This window comes from Pongo abelii, chromosome 19 (assembly GCF_028885655.2).
Source record: "Pongo abelii isolate AG06213 chromosome 19, NHGRI_mPonAbe1-v2.0_pri, whole genome shotgun sequence".
Lineage (NCBI taxonomy): Eukaryota > Metazoa > Chordata > Mammalia > Primates > Hominidae > Pongo > Pongo abelii.
The window spans coordinates 91,005,869-91,029,253 of NC_072004.2; the positions used below are offsets into that span (position 1 = coordinate 91,005,869).

Here is a 23,385-nt window from a genome sequence, read left to right on the forward strand (position 1 = left end):
CTGGCTGGCAGCACCTCCCGGCGGCACGGTTGCCCTGTCCGCAGCTGCAGCGTCTCCTGTTTCCTGGGCGCCTCTACTCCATTGTTGGCCGAGGGGGTCAGGACCCGCCGCCTTCTGCATTATTGATGGTCCTGTAAGGCGGGCACCTCGGGGAGTAGAAGGAGCCTGTAGCCCCTGCAAGAGCAGAGCCGGGTGATGCACTGCACAGACCGCGGGCGGCCAAATCCCCGGGGAGGGGAGAGGACCTCGGCGTCGGGAAGCCGGTCTCCTCTGGGCCAGCCATGGGCAGGAACCAGCGCAAAGCGCCCCAGCGCCTGGAGAGGCCCGGGAGGCCGGCCTCAGGGGAGCAGGAGTCGGGGTCGGCCAGCGCAGACGGCGCGCCCAGCCGGGAACGCCGATCCGACCGCGGCCAGGCAGACAGGGCGAGACCGGCGGCCGAGCCTGCCACCGCCGGGGGCCAGGGGACCGCTGGTGGCCGCAGGAAGCCCACTGCAGAGGAGAACGGCGGCTGCAGACGCCCAGGGGCTGGGCTGGCCCCGAAAACCCAGGAGAGGCAAGGCAGCGCGCAGCGTCAGGGACGCGGGCCCAGGGGCCGCCGCGGGGGGCGCCTGGAGGAAAGCCTCTCCCGAGGAGAAGGGCTGGGCGGCCGCCGTAGGAGGAAGCGAAAAGATAAGGGGCCCTCGGCTCGGCGGGGCCGCCGGACGCCCAGGAGCCTTAATGGGGACACGTCGGGTGGAAACGGAGGCAGCTCCTGTCCGGACAGCGAAACCCGCGAGGCCCAGGAGAGCGGCAGCCAGAGCGGCAGAGCCCGGGAGCTGCGGCCCACGCCGGAGCCTACGGACATGGGCTCGGAGGGGACAAAAACCGGGCCGGAGTCAGCGCTGGAGCCAAGCAGCGACGGCCTGGACAGCGACTGGCCCCGCGCAGATACCCGGGGCCGGGAAGGGTCGTCGGGGACGGAGCCCCTGGGAGCCAGCGAGCATTCCGGGGGGGACTCCGACTCGAGTCCGCTGGGGACCGGACGGGGCTCCCGGGCAGCTATGGTCTCCAGGACCTTCGAGGGCAGCTCGCGGGCTCCTCGGGACACTGGGCCGGCCAAGGACGCGAGCGACAACCGGGCGCAGCGGGGCGCCGAGTCAGAAACAATGCAGGCCTCGATGGCCCGGGCTCCGCGCCACCAGGTCGGAAAGGCGGCGGGGCAGGTGCCAGCGGCAGCAGGCGAGGGCGAAGCGGGAGCCGCAGCAGAAGCGGGGCGGGAGGACCCAGCCCCGCTGGCGGCCCTCCTGGTGGTCCGCAGGCTCCTCGCGAGGCCCCCGCCAGGCGCCGCTTCCCAGGCCGTGGGCCCCCGCCGCGCTGGCCTCAAGGAGCGGCTCCTGAGTGTAGCGCGAGCCCTGGGCCTCCTGCGCTGGCTGCGGCGGCGGCTACGGCTGCGGCGGCGGCCGCCAGAGGGCAAGAGGCGGGGGACGGAGCCACGGCCGAGCGAGGGGTGGGGCCGCGGGAAAGCGGACGAGGGGCGGGGTCGCGGGAAAGCGGATGAAGGGCGGGACCACGAGCGAGGGGACGAGGGGCGGGGCCGCGGGAAAGCGGACGAAGGGCGGGGCCGCGGGAAAGCGGACGAAGGGCGGGGCCGCGGGAAAGCGGACGAAGGGCGGGGCCGCGGGAAAGCGGACGAGGGCCGGGGTCACGAGAGAGGGGACGAGGGCCGGGACCACGAGAGAGGGGACGAGGGCCGGGACCACGAGAGAGGGGACGAGGGCCGGGACCACGAGAGAGGGGACGAGGGCCGGGACCACGAGAGAGGGGACGAGGGCCGGGACCACGAGAGAGGGGACGAGGGGCGGGGCCCTGAGCCCGGGCTGCGGCACCGTTTAGCGTTGCGCCTGGCTGGCTTAGCAGGGCTGGGGGGTATGCCGAGGGCTCCCCCTGGCGGCCGCTCCCCGCAGGTCCCGACAAGCCCAGTCCCCGACGACCCTTTCGATCAGGAGGACGAGACTCCAGATCCCAAGTTCGCAGTCGTGTTCCCCAGGATCCACAGGGCAGCGCGGGCGTCGAGCAGCCGCAGCTCTGAAGAAGCGTCCGCAGATGCCCCCACGGGGGAAGGCCGAGGTTGGCCTCGTGCAGGGGCGGGGGGGCACAGTGAGGGGTGCAGGGCGAGTGGGGAAGGGGTGTCCGGGCTTCGTCGCGGCTCCCTCCTTGCCCCGACTGCACCCGACGGGCCCTCACTCGACGAGAGCGGCTCCAGCAGTGAGGCGGAGTTAGAGACCCTGAACGACGAGCCCCCGGTGCACTGGGCGCAGGGCTCCGGCCCCCGCGAGGGTCCTAGGCTTGGCGCCGCCGTGCTGCTACCCCGACTCGCCCTGGAGACCCGCCTGCAGCAGGGGGGAGACCCGGGCCTCCGCGGGTCCCTGAGGGAGCTGTGGGAACCCGAGGATGAGGACGAGGCGGTGCTGGAGAGGGACCTGGAGCTGAGCCTCGGGCCGGGCCTGGAGGCGCCACCCTTCCCCGGTGCCAAGGGCAGGAGCCTCGGAGACGCCCTGGAAGACATGGAGGACCTGGCCCGGTTGCGGTGAGCAGGCGCGGTGCCAAAGCTGCCATCCCCGGCTCACAGCTCCTCACACCCACCCTGCGCTTATCTTTATGAATTGCGTGTAGACCCTTATTGAATCCTCAGAAGGATGGGCTTGAACCCTCCTGGCAGGAAGGGGGCAGGTAAGGGGCAACAGGTGCTACGTCCCCGGGACTGCCTTTCTAATTAGTACAAAGCTTCCTTCTGGGTCAGCGCCAGCCCTACTTGTAGCCTCCCCATTACTTGACAGCTCAGCCCCCATTTTATGGATCAGGCTCTGGGAGGTTGAATGACTTGCCAGTGTCCCTGCAGTGGGTGGCAGAACTAACCCACAACCTCCTGCAGCCACAACTTGTCATGCCTCCACCCTGTTGTCTCCACAGGCTGGTGTGTGACAGCTCTGTGCTGCTGTGCCTCAAGAAGAGATTTCACCTGGGCCGCATCTATGTATGGGGAGCCACGGGGAGGGATGGTGGGCCGGGATCCCCTTTCCTCTGGGGACAGAGGGCTCCCTGGCACCCCTGGAGGTTCTCCTTCCTCTTCCTCCCCGGGCTGGGCGGTGAACCCTCTCTGGAGCCCTGCAGAGCGGGACTGGGGGGCTGGGCTCTGTTTGCATTCCCCCTGCTCCTTCCACACTCTGATGAGAGCTTGTTTTCCTCCCCAGACCTTTGGGGGGCCCCTCTTGCTCGTTCTGAACCCTCACCGGCCCTTGCCTCTTTTTTCACCTGAGGTCCAGGCAAGCTACCACCCCAGGAAGGCCCTCAGCACCACTCCGTATGTGACTCTGCCCCGCTGACCCTCTGCTCACCTCCCAGACAGCCCAGTCCCTGCATGTCCCCTTGACTGAGGTCCCGGGGCCTGTGAGCACCTCTGCTACACCTCGGAGGGTACCAGGTCCCCATGTCTGGCAACCTTCTCATCTCCCTCAGACACATCTTTGCCATCGTGGCATCAGCCTATGACCTAGCTCAGAATACTGGGCAGGACCCGTGCATCCTCCTGTGGTGAGTGGTGGCCTTCTTGCGTGGCTGAACCCATGGGCCACACTGAGGGTTGATGGGGCGGGGCCTGAGGTCTTCACTGGAAGCCACTGGTATGCTCCATTGCCAGGCTACAGCTCTGGACTCCTCAGCTCCCAGCTGAAATCATCGCATGAGCCCCTGGAATGTGGCATCTTGGGGACTTTTTCTTTTCTGTCAGGTCTCTCCATGCCCTGGGACTATCTTTCCACATTTATGGGGGTCTTTCCAGGCTAGCTGTCACTTCTGGGTGGCACATCCGACTTCCTGGGTTCACTGGGGGTGGTCCTACGTGCCCCTCCCTGGAGACCCTACCAACCAACACATCCTTAGCTCCTCCCACTGCAGTGGGCACAGTGGCTCAGGGAAGACAGAAGCCGCCAAAAAGATCATGCAGTTCCTAAGCAGCCTGGAGCAGGATCAGACGGGAAACCGAGAGTGTCAGGTGAGGGCCAGGCTGGAGGCACCTCATGGGCTGAGCTGGCCATCTGTCTCCTTCCAGGGGACAGCTGACCATGTCCAAGGGACCATCTTTCTCCTTTCAGCCAGGAGAGGGGTGGTCTTCAGGCCTCTGGCGTCTCCTGGGGTCAGCTGCAGGCACTGCCCTTTCTGATGGGACTGACGCCTCCCTGGACCTGCCCCTAGCTGGGATGCCTGCTGGTGGGGGCTACTGCTGCCCAGGGAAGTTTGAACACCCCTCCTTGTACAGGTGGAGGATGTGCTGCCCATACTCAGCAGCTTTGGCCATGCCAAGACCATCCTCAATGCCAATGCCAGCCGCTTCGGCCAGGTCTTCTGCCTCTACCTACAGCAGTGAGTGGCAGGGTTGCCCGGGGCATCTACAATCACTTACCCTGCTGGGTCCTTGGTCTGCTTCCCTGGGGTCCAGACCCTGGTAGGGCTTCTTCTGCATGGGGCCCCTGGGTGGTCTGCATCCTGGGCACTCACACCCATCTTCTGTGCCCACAGAGGGGTCCTCGTGGGAGCCTCTGTGTCTCATTATCTACTTGAGACCTCCAGGGTGGTGTTTCAGGTAAGGGCAGCCCTTCTATCCACCCCTCCCCGTTCCCAGAGTAGGAAGGGCAGAGGGTGCCACTGTCGGGGTGTGGCCTCTAAGCCCCTAGGGCACTGAGCCCCTAAGCCAGTCTTGCCCCCAAGGCCCAGGCTGAGCGGAGCTTCCATGTTTTTTACGAGCTGCTGGCAGGGCTGGACTCCATAGAGCAGGAGCGGCTCTCCCTGCAGGGACCGGAGACTTACTACTACCTCAACCAGGTAGGGGGAGCCTTTGTGGTGCGATGGGGATAAGGCCTGCCCAGAGGAAGATCTCGGCCCAGAGGTCTGAGAAGTAGCCAGAGTAGAGGGAGGCTATGGAGTGGCAGGCCCTGCCCCCTCACCCCTGGTGTGCTCCGCAGGGCCAGGCCTGCAGGCTCCAAGGCAAGGAGGATGCCCAGGACTTTGAGGGGCTGGTAAAGGCACTGCAGGGGCTTGGCTTGTGCCCGGAGGAGTTGAATGCCGTCTGGGCTGTGCTGGCCGCCGTCCTGCAGCTGGGCAACATCTGCTTCTCCTCCTCAGAGGTGGGCTCCCCCGTGGGCAGAGGCCATCTGGGGTGCTGGGTCTGCAGAATCAGGGCAGTGGTAATGACGCCAAATGCTCGTGTGCAGGAGACTACAGAGCGCTGGGCTGCCCTGAAAAGCGGGTAGATCCCCACTGTGTAGATGAGAAAGCTGAGACATAGAGCTTCTCCACTCTCCCAACGTCTGTGCCTCTAAGCTGCCACCCCTAAGAACATTTGGCATTAGATGAGCAGCTATGGTCAGGCATGGTGGGTCATACCTGTGATCCCAGCACTTTGGGAGGCCGAGGCAGGAGGATCGTGTGAAGCCAGGAGTTTGAGACCAGCCTAGGCAACATAGAGAAACCCCATCTCTATTAAAAAAAAAAACAAAAAACGCTGGCCGTGGTGGCTCACGCCTGTAATCCTAGCACTTTGGGAGGCCGAGGTGGGTGGATCACTTGAGCCCAGGAATTCTAGAGCAGCCTGGGCAACGTGGCAAAACCTTGTCTCTACAAAAAATATCAAAAGATAAGGCCAAGGCGGGCAGATCACTTGAAGTCAGGAGTTTGAGACCAGCCTGGCCAACATGCTGAAACCCTGTCTCTACTAAAAATACAAAAATTAGCTGGGTGTGGTGGCACATGCCTGGGTGTGGTGGCACGTCCCAGCTACTTAGGGAAGCTGAAGCAGGAGAATTGCTTGAACCCAGAAGGCGGAGGTGGCAGTGACCCAAGATTGTGCCACTGCACTCCAGCCTGGGCGACAGAGCGAGACTCTGTCTCAAAGAAAAAAAAAGAAAAAGAAAAAAACACGCCAGGCGTGGTGGCTCATGCCTGTAATCCCAGCACATTGGGAGGCCTAGATGGGCGGATCACCTGAGGTCAGGAGTTCGAGACCAGCCTGACCAATATGGTGAAACTCCATCTCTACTAAAAAATATAAAGTTAGCCGGGCGTCGTGGCACCTGCCTATAATCCCAGCTACTTAGGAGGCTGAGGCAGGAGAATTGCTTGAACCTGGGAGGTGGAGGTTGCAGTGAGCCAAGATTACGCCATTGCACTCCAGCCTGAGCAACAAGAGCGAGACTCAGTCTCAGAAGAAAAAAAAAAAAAAAAGATTAGCTGGGCATGGTGGCATGCACCTGTAATCCCAGCTACTGGGGAGGCTGAGGTGGAAGAATTACCTGATTCTGGGAGGTGGAGGCTGCAGTGAGCCTTGATCGTGCCACTGCACTCAAGCCTGGGTAACAGAGTGAGACCCTGTCTCAAAAAAAAAAAAAAAGAAAAAATCAAGCAAGCAGCTGTTACGTACCCAGCACTGTGTAAATCACTTTGCATCTGTTTTCTAATTTAGTTTGCAAGACAACCCCCTGGCAAGGGTTACTGCTTCCCCTTTAGCAGTCAGGCCATGGGGCACAGGAAGGAAGGAGCCTGGCCAGAACTGTCCGCCAGCGAAGAGGGAAAGTAGGACTCGAACTCAGGGCCCTGAGAACCATAGCCTTGCTCCTAATGGCCCAGATCTCCTCATGTGACATATCTCCCCTTTGGGTGACAGGGCCATTTGCCAGGCAAAGCCCGGCCTGCCCTGCCTGGGGAGTGTGTCCATTCCTGAAGCAGAGATCTCCCTGTCCCTCCGTCTCTGTGTAGCGGGAGTCCCAGGAGGTGGCTGCTGTGTCTAGCTGGGCCGAGATCCACACAGCAGCCCGGCTGCTGCGGGTACCACCAGAGTGCCTGGAGGGGGCTGTCACCAGGAGGGTCACGGTGAGCCCAAGGGTCCTGGGGAGAGGGGCCTGGCCTGGGCAACTCACAGGCTGAGTAAGCACCATGAGGGCTGCGGGCCTGACATACCAGCTGTGCCTCCTCTGCCCTCCAGGAGACGCCCTATGGCCAGGTCTCGCGATCCCTGCCCGTGGAAAGCGCCATTGATGCCAGGTGGCCCTAGAGATGGGTGAGAGTCAGAGCAGGGCCCGAGGCACGGCTCTACGTGGCTCACCCACCCACCATGCCTACAGGGATGCCCTGGCCAAGGCCCTGTATTCTCGCCTCTTCCACCGGCTTCTGAGGAGGACCAATGCACGGCTGGCACCACCAGCGGAGGGAGGCAGCATTGGCACCGTCACTGTCGTGGATGCCTACGGCTTTGAGGTCACCCCTTGGGGTGGGGCCCAGGAAAGGGGGCACCCATACAATTCTGATGGATTTCTGGGACCCCCACAGCTCCAGCTCTCCCTGGGGGCGCTCGCGAGGTGCTTGCCTGTCTGGCAGGGCGCCTTCAGGGCTCCTTCTGCATCTGCTGGGCTGAGCCTGCTGGGGTGGGGTACAGGGATGGAGAGGAAAAGGAGTGGGGCTGCCTCTGGGGATTTAGAATCTCTTGAGGACTAGGGCTGGCTGCGCGCCTTGGAGTTCTCGCTTCCACTCACCTCCAGAGGACGATGCCCCTCGCCCCACACCCACGTTCATCCAGGCATGGTCGCTGCTCCCTTCTCTGGTCCTGGGCTGGGCAGCCTGGGCCGGGAGCGCTCCTCGCTTCTCTGGGATGGCTGGAGCCCACCACAAGCCCCAGCCCTGGCCCGTGCTGTCCTCCTGCTGGGAGGAGTTGCTTAGTGCAGCAGACAGAGCAGAGGCTCTGAGTGGTCCTGCTACTCACTAGCTGTGTGGCCTTGGGCAAGTGGATGAACCTTTGAGGTCCAGCATTCCCGTCTGTAAAGTAGAAATCCCAGCAGGACCTACCTTGTGAGTTTCAGAGGCTTAATAGAGATAGTCCATGAGAGAGCTGTGTGCTCCGGGGCAGCCGTTCTGTCCCACTCTGGCCGGTCCTGCCTTCGGCATGGCCTGTCCTCCGTGGCCTTGTAGAGACACAGGAGTCTCAAAGGCAGTGGAAGACAGAGTCCCCAGGGTGGGCCCGCCTGCAGCCCCACTTCCCCCACGTCAGGAGGAAAGGGAAGAGGGAGAGTCCCTCAGTCTCTCTGAGTTGGCAGAGGCTCTGCACCCCTTTACAGAGGATCCTGCCGCCTCGGGACAGCCAGGAGGGGGCTGGAGAGAGAGGAGGTGGCCCCTGCCCTCAGTCCCTGGACGGGCACTATTCATGGCCCCCTGTTCTGTCCTACACTCCAGTGTGTCCTTGTGACTGTGCCCACCCTGAGGCTGGTGGTGATGTTGGCCTCTGTGTGCATCTGAGCTCCTGTGTGTGTGTTTCAAGGGTGCACAAAGCTGCATGAAGCTTCCTAGGAGAGTGTTGAGGGAGCACTTCCTATAGGAGGAAGGCTAGAAGGCTTCCTGGAGGCAGCAGCCTGGAGCCCTGCGCATGAGGATGCGGGACTCTGATAGCCAGCCTGCTATTTAGTAGAGAAAGGCGCCTTCCAAGCCACAGGATGGCCGTGACAAGAGGCCCAAAGGCTCGCAGGAGTGCTGCAGCAGAGGGCAGGGGTGTGGGCAGCTAGAGGGACCTGTGGCTGGGCAGGGCTGAGGTAGCCCGTGTGCTGTGCCAGAGCCTTAGACTTGACCCTGTTGGCTACACGGCATCAGCCCTGGGTATTACTCATCCCTGTGCCCTGGCCAGAATGAAGGAAGCCTCTGGGGTTGGGGGAGGGCACAGGCCTGTGTACTGGCCCCTGCCAGCCCCATGTGCCCACGTCACTGCCACATGCCCCCAGGCCCTGCGGGTGAATGGCCTGGAGCAACTGTGCAACAACCTCGCCAGCGAGCGCCTACAGCTCTTCTCCAGCCAGATGCTGCTGGCCCAGGAGGAGGTAAGAGGATTGGGTGTGGACGTGGCAGGGGCCGCTCAGGCATTGCCCAGGCAGAGGCCATCCTTGGTGAAGGAAAGTTGGGAACTGAGAGCTCTGCCTGGAAGGCCCCTTTCCTTGAGGTGTGTCAGTCTTCTGAGCCTCAATATACTATTCTATAAGATGGGAGGGTTATCCCTGCTCCTGCAAAATGGCCAAATGCCGGCTGTTCTCCCAGGAGGAGTGTCGGCGGGAGTTGCTGTCCTGGGTGCCTGTCCCTCAGCTTCCGAGGGAGTCCTGCCTAGACCTCCTGGTAGATCAGCCCCACAGCCTCCTGAGTATCCTGGACGCCCAGACATGGCTGTCCCAGGTAAGGGCTAGGACGGTGACCCCCCACCCAGTGTCGGGAAGGAGTGGAGGCCCTGGGTGTCCAGGCTGTAGCTGGCAGAGCCTCCAAGAGGGGACAAGGTTATGGGATCCAGAGACCCTGCCCACAGTTCCTCAGCATGGCCTGGGACAGCAGCAGCAAAGGGGAAGAACCCTGGGCTCCCGCAGACCTGGGTTCACATCTTGTCTCGGGGTGATCTTGAGCATGACATCTGGCCTCTGAGGTTCCTCACGTACCTGCCACAGAAGGGGGACAGTAGTGCCTGATGGGCAAGGTGGCGGGGACTGCACGGGGCTCATGAAGGGCTTCTGCAGGTCCCTCACAATTGTGGCCAGGTGGCCACTGAGGCCTCTGACCGGTCGGGGACAAACCCCAGGGCACCGTGTCCCCCATTCCACAAATGCTTCCTGACTGCCTCCTGCCTGCTCGGACTTAAATAGCAGCCTCGTCCCTGTTTCCCGTTTCAGCGAGCGTCCACATGCAGTCACAGTGTCCATTCATTCACTGACTCCTTCCCGCGCCAGACTGGGCTCCACAAGGGCGGGTGCCCGTGTGAAGGGTTTTAGCTCTATCTGCAGCACGTATTAAGGAAATAATGAATGAATGAATAACTGTGCCAGGAACTGTGCCAAGAATAAAAGGTGAACAAAATTAGACCCAGTCTCTCCCCTCTTACAGCCCGCAGTGCAGCAGGAGAGAAATGTTCATTTAAAAAAACAGGCCTTGGCCAAGCTCGGTGGCTCACGCCTGTAATCCCAGAACTTTGGGAGGCCAAGGTGGGTGGATCTCTTGAGCCCAGGAGCTCGAGACCAACATGAAAAAACCCCGTCTCTACAGAAAATACAAAAATTAGCCTGGTGTGGTGGTGCGAGCCTGTAGTTAGAGCTACTTGGGAGGCTGAGGTGGGTGGATTGCTTGAGCCCAGGAAGTCAAGGAAGCAGTGAGTCATGATCATGCCACTGCACTCCAGCCTGGGTGACACAGTGAGAACTTGTTTCAAAAAAATTAATTAATTATAAAAAACCAAAAACGCAGAGCCAAATACAAGATCACCCCTGTCCGGCTCCATGGGTGGGTGTGTGGGGCAGGGAGAGTTGGGGGGGCGTCAAGAGCCTCTAGGAACTGAGGCTGGAACGTGGAGCAGGAGTTTCTGTGCAAGCTCAATATAATGTGATTCTGAATATGGGGCGACCCTCCCCCATTTTCCCAATTAGTGGTTGAAAATGAAAGGTGAGCCAGGCACGGGAGGTTGAGGCAGAAGAATCGCTTGAACCCGGGGAGGTGGAGGTTACAGTGAGCCGAGATTGTGCCACTACACTCCAGCCTGGGGACAGAGCAAGACTCCGTCTCAAAAAAAAAAGAAAAGAAAATGGGTCGGGCACGGTGGCTCACGCCTGTAATCCCAGCACTTTGGGAGGCGGAGGTGGGCAGATCACGAGGTCAGGAGATCGAGACCACCCTGGCTAATGCGGTGAAACCTGGTCTCTACTAAAAATACAAAAAATTAGCCGGGCATGGTAGTGGGCGCCTGTAGTCCCAGCTCTACTGGGGAGGCTGAGGCAGGAGAATGGCGTGAGCCTGGGCGACAGAGTGAGACTCCGTCTCAAAAAAAAAAAAAAAAAAAAAAAGAAAGGTGAAAAATAATGGTAAAATTGTCAAATGTTATTGTAATAGTTCATTGATCACTGTCATATTAATGTAATACATGTCTTCATATACTATATATTGATATATAACAGGTCACATTAATATATAATATATAAGGTTCATTTATTAATACTTATGTAAAATCTTGTACTAGATAATTAAGAGAGTGTTAATTTCTAAATGATTGTTTCTCCCAGTTCACATTTCATAACATTTTGTTAAAACTTGTCATGAGTGTCTTTGAGGTCCCAAGATCACTTTTGGAATCCCCCAGCATGGTTTTCCAGGGCTCAGCAATATCACTTAGGTCTGTGTTATGTGACATGTACCATTTTCTGAGTCCGAGGTGGGTGCTGAGCCTGGAATTGTTACCCCAAACCCAAGTTCTCATTTACATAATATTAGGCAAGTTCCCCCATGCACTTGCTGTTTTATGTGCATTAGCTCAGTAAAATAGCGTCCAACCAAATCACTTTTTAGTTTTATTTTTATATTTTAAAAAACAGAGATGGGGTCTCCCTATGTTGCCCAGGCTGGTGTCAACCTCCTGGGCTCAAGCAATCCTCCCACCTTTGCCTCTCAAAGTGCAGGGATTACAGGCGTGAGCTACTGCACCTGTCCTTGAGTTACTGTGTGTGTTTGCGTATGTGTGTTTTAACTGACTCCTACTATCATTCCCAACTGAGTTACTTGTTGAAAGTGATTTTTTTTTTTTTTTTTTTTTTTTTTTTTGAGACGGAGTCTCGCTGTTGCCCAGGTTGGAGTGCAGTGGCGTGATCTTGGCCCACTGCAAGCTCTGCCTCCCAGGTTCACGCCATTCTACTGCCTCAGCCTCCCGAGTAGCTGGGACTACAGGCGCCCGCCACCATGCTTGGCTAATTATTTATTTATTTATTTATTTTTTATTTTTGGTAGAGACGGGGTTTCACCATGTTAGCCAGGATGGTCGATCTCCTGATCTCGTGATCCACCCGCCTCAGCCTCCCAAAGTGCTGGGATTAACCGGCACGAGCCACTGCGCCCAGCCTGAAAGTGATCTTTGAAAGACTTGTTTAGAAGCACATGTAGGCCGGGTGCGGTGGCTCATCCCTGTAATCCCAGAACTTTGGGAGGCCGAGGCGGGCGGATCACAAGGTCAGGAGATCGAGACCACTGTGAAACCCTGTCTCTACTAAAAATACAAAAAATGAGCCGAGCGCGGTGGCAGGCGCCTGTAGTCCCAGCTACTCGGGAGGCTGAGGCAGGAGAATGGCATGAACCCGGGAGGTGGAGCTTGGAGTGAGCCAAGATCGCGCCACTGTACTCCAGCCTGGGCGACAGAGCAAAATGCGTCTCAAAATAATAATAATAATAATAATAATAATAAAATAAATAAATACAAGCACATGTGATTCTGGGACTATTCTCCCAGAAATGATTGCTAAATCTGTACTAAAGCTCCTCATCTTTATTTCTTTTTTTTTTTCTTTTTTTTTTGAGACAGAGCCTTGCTCTGTCGCCCAGGCTGGAGTGCAGTGGCGCGATCTCAGCTCACTGCTGCAAGCTCCACCTCCCGGGTTTGTGCTATTCTCCTGCCTCAGCCTCCCGAGTAGCTGGGACCACAGTTTCCCGCCACCACGCCCGGCTAATTTTTTGTATTTTTTAGTAGAGACAGGGTTTCGTCGTGTTAGCCAGGATGGTCTTGATCTCCTGACCTCGTGATCCACCTGCTTCGGCCTCCCAAAGTGTTGGTTACAGGTGTGAGCCACCGCGCCTGGCATGAAAGTGATCTTTGAAAGACTCGTTTATTTTATTTTATTTATTTTTGTTTTTTATTTATTTTTTTGAGGTGGAGTCTCGCTCAGCCGCCCAGGCTGGAGTGCAGTGGCACGATCTTGGCTCACTGCAAGCTCTGCCTCCCAGGTTCGCGCCATTCTCCTGCCTCAGCCTCCCGAGTAGCTGGGACTACAGGCGCTCACCACTGCGCCCAGCTAACTTTTTGTATTTTTAGTAGAAATGGGGTTTCACCGTGGTCTTGGTCTCCTGACCTTGTGATCCGCCCGCCTCGGCCTCCCAAAGTGTTGGGATTACAGGCATGAGCCACCGCGCCCAGCCTGAAAGTGATCTTTGAAAGACTTGTTTAAAAGCACATGTGATTGTGGGACTATTCTCCCAGGAATGATTGCTAAATCTGTACTAAAGCACCCCATCCCCATTTCTTTTTTTTTTTGGTTTAAGTACTTTATTTATTTTAGAAATGGAGTCTCAGTCTGTCACCCAGGCTGGAGTACAGTGACATCATCGTAGCTCACTGCAGCCTCAGGCTCCCGGTCTCAATCAGTCCTTCCACCCAGCTAATCTTACTTTTTTCTTTCTTTTTTTTTTTTTTTTTTGAGACGGAGTTTGCTTCTTGTTGCCCAGGCTGGAGTGCAATGGTGTGGTCTCGGCTCACTGCAACCTCCACCTCCCAGGTTCAAACGATTCTCCTGCCTCAGCCTCCCAAGTAGCTGGGATTACAGGCATGAGTCACCATGCCCAGCTAATTTTTTTGTATTTTTAGTAGAGACAGGGTTTCACTATGTTGGCCAAGGCCGGTCTTGAACTTCTGACCTCAGGTGATCTACCTGCCTTGGCCTCCCAAAGCGCTGGGGTTACAGGCATGAGCCACCGCGCCCGGCCCCACCCAGCTAATTTTTATTTTTATTTTTATTTTTTTTTGAGATGGAGTCTCATACTGTCACCCAGGCTGGAGTGCAATGGTGCCATCTTGGCTCACTGCAACCTCTGCCTCCCGGGTTCAAGTGATTCTCCTGCCTCAGCCTCCTGAGTAGCTGAGATTACAGGCGCCTGCCACCACACCTGGCTAATTTTTTGTATTTTTAGTAGAGATGGGATTTCACTATGTTGGCCAGGCTGGTCTCGAACTCCTGACCTTGTGATCTGCCTGTCTCGGCCTCCCAAAGTGCTGAGATTACATGCGTGAACCACCGCGCCTGGCCCAATTTTTAAATTTTTTGTAGAGACGGGATCTCACTATGTTGCCCAAGCTGATCTCAAACTCCTATCCTCAAACAAGCCGACCACCTTGGCCTCCCAAAGCGCTTGTTTTGGGGAACAAAGCCAAACCTACCCTTGTAGTCAGTGTAGGCAGAACTCCTGCTCACCGGGAGAGGGCGCCATCCAGAAGGACAGCCTGTGCAGCGGCATGAAGGGAGCTCATGGCTGCTCTCCTAGGCCACAGACCACACCTTCCTCCAGAAGAGCCACTATCACCATGGTGACCACCCCAGCTATGCCAAGCCCCGGCTGCCCCTGCCCGTGTTCACCATGCGACATTATGCAGGAACTGTCACCTACCAGGTACCTGGCCTCAGGGACAGACCAGGGTGAATCAGTGAGGGCAGTGTCCCCTCCCAAGCTGAGTCACCCACAGTGTCGAGGAGTGGGTGTGGGGAGGCCCCTTGCAAGGTTTGGATACCTGTCCCTACCTGAGCCATGGGCCCTGCTCAGTTCTGAGCACAGTTTACTGAGTTCTAGGTGACAATTATGGGGTCAGGGAGTGGAAGCCTTGGGACCCTCCAGACAAGTGGGCAGAGCACAAGCATGGGACCTGATGACCTTGGCAGTTTACTTTGCCTTCTGAGCCTCCATTTCCTCACCTGTAAAATGGGCATGGAGACCTAAGCTCTGGTGTTGCTGTGAGGGTGAGATGTAGTAACGTGGAGATGGCCTGGCAGGTGCCTGGCACATAGTAGGTGCTCACTGAATGGACTTCCCTTCCCCCTTCTGAGTTCTATGCCTACCAAGAAGCTGCATGCATGCCTACCCCAGGAGGAGAGGAACTGGGGGTGGGGGAATGGGGGCTGGAATAAAGGGAAGGGCAGTAGGGAGAATCAGTTCTCCCTGGAGGAGATGGCACACTTTGCTTGGAGAAGAAAAACTACAAACTACCCAGGAGTTGCCCCCCAAAAAAGAAATACAAGGAGTTCAAGAAAGCTAGGAAAATGTAAGTCAAAATAGATTTAACATGGAGAGACAGACAACATTCTTGTCTAGTCAACCTATTGACTAGCATAGGTTAAGGCCCCAGTGGGGAGAGTGTAGTGTTGCTGGGGACTGGACCTTTCCATGGGGTGGAATGGAAAGTCCAGTGGCAGACCCAAGGCTAGGTAAAGGACTGGAAACACGAAGGCAGCCTTTCAGGTCACCTGGGGAGAGGGTAGATTCTTCTCCTCCATATCCAGCCTCCCCTGCTTGGTTCCTGCTCTCCTCCCTTTCTCCACTCCCCTCCGCACCTGCATGGCGTCTTGCAGGTTCACAAGTTTTTAAACAGAAACCGGGATCAGCTGGACCCTGCCGTGGTGGAGATGCTTGGCCAGAGCCAGCTCCAGGTGCCCATCTGCCCTTCCAGGCCTCCACCCGCTCCATACTCTGTCCCCCAATTCTGTCCTTTTCCCCCTGGGCGCTCTTGCCCAAGGGTTGGCCCTCAAGCCTCCGGCACCTTGGGCCATGGGCTGAGCTTGCCAGGGTCTGGATGCCGAGGGCTGGTCCCTTCTGGCTCTCCCGGGCTGCAGGGTGGATGGGCACACCCCAGTGGGCAGCTGGCTCAGCCCTTCACCCTCACAGCTGGTGGGCAGCCTGTTCCAGGAGGCAGAGCCCCAGTCCAGGGGAGGGCGAGGCAGACCCACGCTGGCCTCTCGCTTCCAGCAGGCCCTGGAGGACCTCATAGCCCGGCTGGGCAGGTGAGAACAGCGCCCGCCACACCAGACCCCAGGGAGTTGTATGGGGCGCTGGTCTGTGCCCAAGTGACCCCTCTTTCCCTCATCAGGAGCCATGTCTATTTCATCCAGTGCCTCACCCCTAACCCTGGAAAGGTGAGCTCCCCAGCAACTGGCCTCAGGGCTCTCCCCCGCCCTGCACCTCCCTACCCACAGCTCCAGGCCCCTTGACTCCAGCTGTCTTTGGCTCTGTCTTGTGGCCACAGCTTCCAGGCCTCTTTGACGTGGGACATGTGACAGAGCAACTGCACCAGGCAGCCATACTGGAGGCCGTGGGCACCCGCAGTGCCAACTTCCCCGTGCGTGTGCCCTTCGAGGCCTTCCTGGCCAGGTGGGGCCCAGCACCTCGGGGCAGGACTGACAAGGAGGCCTCCGGGAGTGACCGGCAGCCCCGGGGGTCCTTCCGATTGGAGATGGACTCACTCTGCCCAGGACTGGGCCTAGCACCCTACCCTCCCTCTCTCTCCTCGTCCTCTCATCCTCCCTCTCTCTCTCTCTCTCTTCATTTCGCTCTCTTCTACCATTCACCATTCCTCCATGCATTCATCATTTCTTCTTCTCTCCTCAAATCTCTCCTGTGCTGATGCCTGGGCACCAGAGATCAGGTGGGAGCAGTACCTGCCCTGGGCGGGGCTCACGGTCTAGTGCCCGCAGCAGCTGTCCAGGGAGTGCAGGCTGAAGCAGTGAGATGGGAGGGGGGGACGGAGTGAGAAAAGAGCCTCTCAGAAGGGCAGGAGGGGCGGGGAGGGGCGGGGTGCACACGGAGCTGCCAAGAACCCCGGAGGTAGCTCTGTTCCCAGAGTTCAGAAACCTCAAAGAAAAGCTGGTGGCATTGTCCGTTTTGGTGTTTGCCTATCTGGCCTTTGGCTATTGACTGGATGGCCTCTTGGGAATCCTCTGAAGGGCTGGAGTTTCCCCCAAGGACAGGGACAGAGGGAGCAGGTGGAGTCACACCTCACTGATGTGCAGCTGAGCTTGAGCTGGGCTGGTGGCTGCCTCAGAAGGGAGGGGGCAGCTGCTAGGAGCAGCAGCCTTACCCCAGGGCTCTGCGGACCTCCTTAGCCTGTGACGGCCTTGGCAATGGGGATGGCCTGGTTGGGGGACTGAGCAAAAGGCAGGCAGTAGGGATGGGTGTGCCCAGCCTTGAGTCAGATCCTGAGAAGCTCCAGGGCGGGGCACATTCTGTCTCTGCCATCTGGAAACCTACCAGCTACAGCAATTGTCACCTCCAACAAGAAGCCCTGAGCCCGGAAGCTGGGTGAGAGGAACCTCCAGGTACAACTCTCCACCCAGCACAGACCAGGTCTGCTGATCTGTGCCATTCCCGATGCGCTGTGGCATCCCGTGACCACATCCCCAGAACCTGCACAGTGCTTGCTTGGTACAGACTAACTACTGAGTGTCCATTGAGCCAAACTGGTACCATGATGTGGACCTGTGAAATGTCCTTCAACACTCCCCCACCCATCCCTTCCTGCCACACCCCTCCCTCCCTCCCTCCCTCCCACAAACTTGTCCTGAGACCCACTGTGTTGGGTGGCGAGGAGACTAAGGCCTTGGGAACCACATTCCCGTTGCTCCCGTGGGCCAGAACCAGCCCTTATGTCTCCTGCGCACACCGTGTTCACCTGTTTTCCCCCTGAGCTCCAGCACAGAGACCCTCCCTACCCAAGTTCGCTGCAGTGTCTCAGCCCCCAGCTGAGCGCCTAGCATAGAGCAGGCACTTTCCAAATTTTTTAATGATCTAGAAATGGAATAAATACCGAGGGGCTCAGGGTGTTGCACAGCAAGTGTGAAAGGGCCGGGCGTGGTGGCTCACACCTGTAATCGCAGTACGTTGGGAGGCTGAGGCAGGCAGATCACCTGAGGTCAGGAGATCGAGACCAGCCTGACCAATATGGAGAAACCCCGTCTCTACTAAAAATACAAAATTAGCTGGGCGTGGTGGTGCATGCCAGTAATCCCAGCTACTCGGGAGGCTGGCAGGAGAATTACTTGAACCTGGGAGGTGGAGGTTGTGGTGAGCTGAGATTGCACCATTGCACTCCAGCCTGGGCAACGAGAGTGAAACTCTGTCTCAAAAAAAAAAAAAAGGCCGGGCGCGGTGGCTTACACCTGTAATCCCAGCACTTTGGGAGGCCAAGGCGGGTGGATCACGAGGTCAGGAGATTGAGACCATCCTGGCTGACACGGTGAAACCCCGTCTCTACTAAAATTACAAAAAATTAGTCGGGTGCGGTGGTGGGTGCCTGTAGTCCCAGCTACTCGGGAGACTGAGGCAGGAGAATGGCATGAACCCGGGAGGTGGAGCTAGCAGTGAGCTGAGATAGCGCCACTGCACTCCCGCCTGGGCGAAAGAGTGAGACTCCATCTTAAAAAAAAAAAAAAAAGTGTAAAAGGAGGTTCTGGCTATTCTGATCTCAGCTCCATCCTTGGAGCAGGTTCCGGGCCCTGGGGTCAGAAGGGCAGGAAGACCTCTCTGACCGGGAGAAGTGTGGTGCCGTCCTGAGCCAGGTGCTGGGGGCCGAATCACCTCTCTGTCACCTTGGAGCCACCAAGGTGGGTGTGTGTATCCCTGTGTGCAGAGGGCAGCATGAATGGGAAAGGAGAGATGCATTCTGGGCCCAAAGGGACAAACCCAGGATCCAAACTTGGGGATCCGTCCAAGTGGTGGGAGACGGAAGGGCTGGGCGGCAGGGCAAGAAGAACAAATGGTTTGGCTGGAAGGGAGGAGGCTGAGACCAGAGGAGGAGAGCAGGCAGGGCTGGCTCGTGGTTCCTGCCTACAGCCTACTCCTCTGCTCCACAGGTCCTGCTGCTGGAAAAGGGCTGGCAGCGGCTGGAGGAGCTCCGGGACCAGCAGCGCTCTCAGGCCCTGGTCAACCTGCACCGCAGCTTCCACACCCGCATCTCCCGCCAGCGCATCCTGCCCCGGATGCAGGCTCGCGTGCGTGGGTTCCAGGCCAGGTCTGCAGGCGTTGGAGCCAGGGCTGAAGTGAGGGGGTGAGGCTGTGGGCACGTCCTCCAGGTGGTGGGGCAGGGTTGGGGAAACATAGAGCCTCAAGGCAAGTCATCCTGCCCCAGTGCCATCTCATCGGCATGTGACTCTCCTTGACGGCATTCCCCCCCATACCCGTGCAGCCTCTACTTGAATACCCCAGCCACGAGAAACTCATTACCTACTGAGACCACCTGAACCTGTGGTCCTGACTCCTTTATCATTCTCTTTTCTGGTCTGTTTTCCACACTGTGGGAACAATCTTTTTTTTTTTTTTTTGAGATGGAGTTTTGCTCTTGTTGCCCAGGCTGGATGGAGTGCAATGGCGCGATCTCAGCTCACTGCAACCTCTGCCCCCTGGGTTCAAGTGATTCGCCTGCCTCAGCCTCCCGAGTAGCTGGGATTACAGGCTTGTGCCACCACACTCAACTAATTTTTTTTTTGAGATGGAGTTTCACTCTTGTTGCCCAGGCTAGAGTATAATGGTGTGATCTCAGCTCACTGCAGCCTCCACCTAACAGGTTCAAGTGATCCTCCTGCCTCAGCCTCCTGAGTAGCTGGGATTACAGGCATGTGCCACCATGCCTGGCTAATTTTGTATTTTTAGTAGAGACGGGGTTTCTCCATGTTGGTCAGGCTGGTCTCGAACTCCCGATCTCAGGTGATCCTCCCGCCTCAGCCTCCCAAAATGCTGGGATTACAGGCGTGAGCCACCGTGCCTGGCTACAGTCATCTTTTCAAAGCATGAATCATGTTGTTAAGGACCTGACTACCTCCCCAGCCCAATTTAGGCCAGACTTTCACCCTGCAGTGACTTTAGACTTTTCTGTCTTATAACACCACTCTCCCACTTCTCACCTAATCATCTCTTATTTGCCCTCACAGCCTGTCTTCACACATTCCTCCAACAGCTGTTGGCTGACCTTCTGCCTCATCTGCCCTGGGCCAGATGCTGGCGATAGAGCTGGGGGTGCCAGAGATGGGGCCTCCCAGGCTAGGTGGGGAGTCAGATTCAGATGGTAGAGCAGCCAGTGATCTTCCCAGAGAGTAACTCGAGGGCTGAGAATAAAGTGAAGACAGTGGAGAACATCGGGGAAGCCAGGCATCTCCATTATCTATTTCCAAAACGTTTTCATCCCACAAACGGAAACTCTGGACCCATTAAGCAGTAACTATTCCCCCCAAGACCCCCAGCCCCTGGTAACTTTCAGTCTACTTGAGTCTCTATGAAGTTGCCCATTCCAGATGTTTCCTGTAAGTTGACTCATACAATATTTCCTTTTACGACTGGCTTCTTTCGCTTAACATAATGTTTCAAAGTTCATCCATGTTGTAGCATGTGTCAGAAATTCATTCAGTTCCGGGCTTGAGGGTTAATAAATAATTTATTATTATTATTATTATTTTTATTTATTTATTTATTTATTTTTTTTGAGATGAAGTCTCGCTCTGTCGCCCAGGCTGGAATGCAGTGGCTCGATCTCAGCTCAGTGCAACCTCTGCCTCCCAGGTTCAAGCAATTCTCCTGCCTCAGCCTCCTGAGTAACTGGGATTACAGGCACCCGCCACCACGCCCAGCTAATTTTTTGTGTTTTTAGTAGAGACGGGGTTTCACCATGTTGGCCAGGCTGGTCTTGAACTCCTGTCTCCTGAGTCAATCCAGCTGCCTCAGCCTGTCAAAGTGCTGGGATTACAGGCGTGAGCCACTGCGCCCGGCCTGTTCTAGTCTGTTTACAAATCTTTGGGGTATAAGCCTCGGAGTGAAAGTGCTGGTAATTCTATCATATGGTAATTCTATGTTTAACTTTCTGAGGAGCTGCCAAATTGCTTTCCATAGTGGCTGCATCATTTTATGTTTCTACCAGCAATGTGCAAGGGTTCCAGTTTCTCTGCATCCTTGCCAGTACTTATTATTTCCCATTTTTAAAATCATAGCCCTGCTAGTGGGTGTGAAGTGGCATCTCATTATGGCTTTGATTTGCATTTCTCTAGGACTAATGACATTAAGCATCTCAGACATTAGAGTCACTTCTTTGGAGAAATGTCTGTTTCTCCTCTGCCCGTTTTTATTTCTTAATTAATTAATTAATTTTTGAGATGGAATCTTGCTCTGTCACCCAGGCTGGAGTGCAGTGGTGCCATCTCAGCTCACTGCAACCTCTGCCCCCTGGGTTCAAGCCATTCTCCTGCCTCAGCCTCCCGAGTAGCTGGGATTACAGGCACCTGCCGCCATGCCCAGCTAATTTTTGTGGTTTTAGTGGATATGGGGTTTTCCTGTGTTGGCCAGGCTGGTCCCGAACTCCTGACCTCAGGTGATCCACCCACCTCAGCCTCCCAAAATGCTGAGATTACAGGCATGAGCCACTGCACCTGGCCTTTATTTTTTATTATTTTTTTGCTATTAAATTTTTTTTGAGACAGAGTCTTGCTCTATCACCCAAGTTGGAGTGCAGCAGCGTGATCTCAGCTCACTGCAACCTCCAGCTACTGGTTTCAAGTGATTTTCGTGCCTCAGCCTCTGGAATAGCTGGGATTACAGGCATAGGCCACCAAGCCCGGCTAATTTGTTATTGTTGTTGTTGTTGTTTTTCTTTTGAGATGGAGTCTCGCTCTGTTGCCCAGGCTGGAGTGCAATTCCTTGGTCTCAGCTCACTACAACCTCCACCTCCTGGGTTCAAGCGATTCTCCTGCCTCAGCCTATGAAGTAGCTGGGACTACAGGCACCTGCCACCATGCCCAGCTAATTTTTGTATTTTTAGTAGAGACAGTTTCACTATGTTGGCCAGGCTGGTCTCAAACTCCTGACCTCGTGATCTGCCCGCCTCGGTCTCCCAAAGTGCTGGGATTATAGGCGTGAGTCACCACGCCTGGCCTTTTTTGTATTTTTAGTAGAGACGGGGTTTCACCGTGTTGGCCAGGCTGGTCTCAAGCTCCTGGTCTCAAGTGATCCTCCCACTTCAGCTTCCCAAGGTACAGGGATTACAGGTGTGATACAGGTATGAGCCATTGTACCCGGCCAATGATGTTACTTTTTAATAAGTTCTGCTGCTCTTTCTTTTTTTTTTTTTTTAAACAAGACAGGGTCTGACTCTGTCACCCAGGCTAAAGAGCGGTGACCCAATCATAGCTCCTACCTCAGCCTCCCAAGTAGCTAGGACTACAAGGACACGCCGTCATGCCTGGCTAATTTAAAAAATATTTCTTGTAGAGATGAGGTCTTGCTGTGTTGCCCAGGCTGGTCTTGAACTCCTGGTCTCAAGCAATTCTCCTTCCTCAGCCTCCTAGAGTGCTGGGATTACAGGCATGAGGTACCGTACCAAGCTAAGGGAAATGATTTTTTTTTTTTTTTTTTTGGTCAGTGTGCATATGGGGAACTGATCTGAACCCAGGTATTCTAGGCCCAGAGTCAGAGAGTCAGATCTTAATCCCTCAGGCTAAACAGTCTCTCAATTTACTTGTTCTCCTTCCTCCCTCCTCCCTCCTCCCTCCTCCTCTCTCTCTCTCTCTCTTTCCTTCCTTCCCTCCCTTCCTTCCTTCCATCCCTCCTTCCTTCCTTCTTCCTTCACTCCCTCCCTCCCTCTCTCTTTCTTTCTTCTCTTTCTTTCTCCCTCCCTTCCTCCCTTCCGGACGGAGTCTTGCTCTGTCACCCAGGCTGGAGTGCGATGGCACGATCTCGGCTCACTTGAATCGCCGCCTCCCAGGTTCAAGTGATTCTCGTGCCTCAGCCTCCTGAGGAGCTGGGATTACAGGTGTGCTGTAATTTTTGTATTTTTAGTAGAGACAGGGTTTCACCACGTTGGCCAGGCTGGTCTTGAACTCCTGACCTCACGTGATCTACCCGCCTCGGCCTCCCAAAGTGCTGGGATTACAGGCATGAGCCAACGCACCCAACCCTTGCTTTTCTTTTGAAGTATCCTGTTCTTTTCCTGTCGTTTCTGTGAAGCGTCCAGGGCTTCTCTGGTCCAAAGTCAGTTTTTACATGAATGTCCGGGCGGTGCCAGGCAGGAAGCATAAGTGTGGACTCTTCATTTCGCCCCCGCCCTTTCCCGGCCTCCAGGAAGCGGTACCTCCGGCGGCGGGCAGCTCTGGGACAGCTGAACACCATCCTGCTGGTGGCCCAGCCCCTGCTCCGGAGGCGGCAGAGACTGCAGGTGCAGGGGCTTGGGTGGGGCAGTTCAGGGTAGAAGCCAGGCTGCCTGAGCTGGCCGAGCTGGCCAAATCCCAGCAGCGTCAACCCTCTCAGCCCAGCCTCACAAGGGCTGCAGCTTCGGACACAGTGCTTCTTGAACTCATCCCTTTTCCCCCCGGCTGGGGTAGGCCGGGGCCCTTGGGAGGTGCTGTCTTCCTCCATCCCTGCACACTCTCCCCAGGGCCTGGCTCTTCCCTCTTGCCTGGGGTTCCCATCCCCTCCAGGCCTCCCCTGGGCCCCTTCTGCTCCCCTCTTTTGCATGATGACTCCAATCTAAGGTCTATAAAGCAGCTCAAAGGTCAATGCCCACGTGCTACCCCCTCTCTGGCCCCTCCCTGGCTGGACTTTGTCCCCTGGGACCATTTCTTCCCTTCTTCCTGCCCTCTTCCCGGTGCCCTGGCAGATGGGCACAGATGCCCACAGCGCTAAGGCTGGTGAGGGCCCTGGAGGGCCAGGGGTGGCTGGCCCCTCCTGATCTGTTCTCGCTCCTTTGCTGAGACCCTCCCAGGGGCAGGAGGGGACAGCTGAACTTCAGAGCTGGGG

General features: G+C 56.8%; 1 protein-coding gene across 1 annotated transcript in view; it reads left to right on the forward strand.

Annotated features, from left to right (window-relative positions):
• The first annotated feature begins 281 nt into the window (after positions 1-281).
• The window catches only part of MYO15B (myosin XVB), a 39,382-nt gene continuing 16,278 nt past the window's right edge, over positions 282-23,385 (forward strand). The window contains exons 1-23 of the mRNA XM_063718940.1: positions 282-1,518; positions 1,621-2,566; positions 2,950-3,013; positions 3,231-3,340; positions 3,496-3,570; positions 3,919-4,030; positions 4,295-4,398; positions 4,555-4,618; positions 4,744-4,857; positions 4,998-5,159; positions 6,787-6,900; positions 7,013-7,071; positions 7,152-7,284; positions 8,793-8,888; positions 9,103-9,234; positions 14,113-14,238; positions 15,192-15,269; positions 15,505-15,620; positions 15,707-15,752; positions 15,863-15,987; positions 18,098-18,215; positions 18,465-18,658; positions 22,711-22,804. Of these exons, the coding sequence (XP_063575010.1) occupies positions 282-1,518; positions 1,621-2,566; positions 2,950-3,013; positions 3,231-3,340; positions 3,496-3,570; positions 3,919-4,030; positions 4,295-4,398; positions 4,555-4,618; positions 4,744-4,857; positions 4,998-5,159; positions 6,787-6,900; positions 7,013-7,071; positions 7,152-7,284; positions 8,793-8,888; positions 9,103-9,234; positions 14,113-14,238; positions 15,192-15,269; positions 15,505-15,620; positions 15,707-15,752; positions 15,863-15,987; positions 18,098-18,215; positions 18,465-18,658; positions 22,711-22,804 (4,419 nt within the window). The remainder of the gene's footprint in view (positions 1,519-1,620; positions 2,567-2,949; positions 3,014-3,230; positions 3,341-3,495; positions 3,571-3,918; positions 4,031-4,294; positions 4,399-4,554; positions 4,619-4,743; positions 4,858-4,997; positions 5,160-6,786; positions 6,901-7,012; positions 7,072-7,151; positions 7,285-8,792; positions 8,889-9,102; positions 9,235-14,112; positions 14,239-15,191; positions 15,270-15,504; positions 15,621-15,706; positions 15,753-15,862; positions 15,988-18,097; positions 18,216-18,464; positions 18,659-22,710; positions 22,805-23,385) is intronic.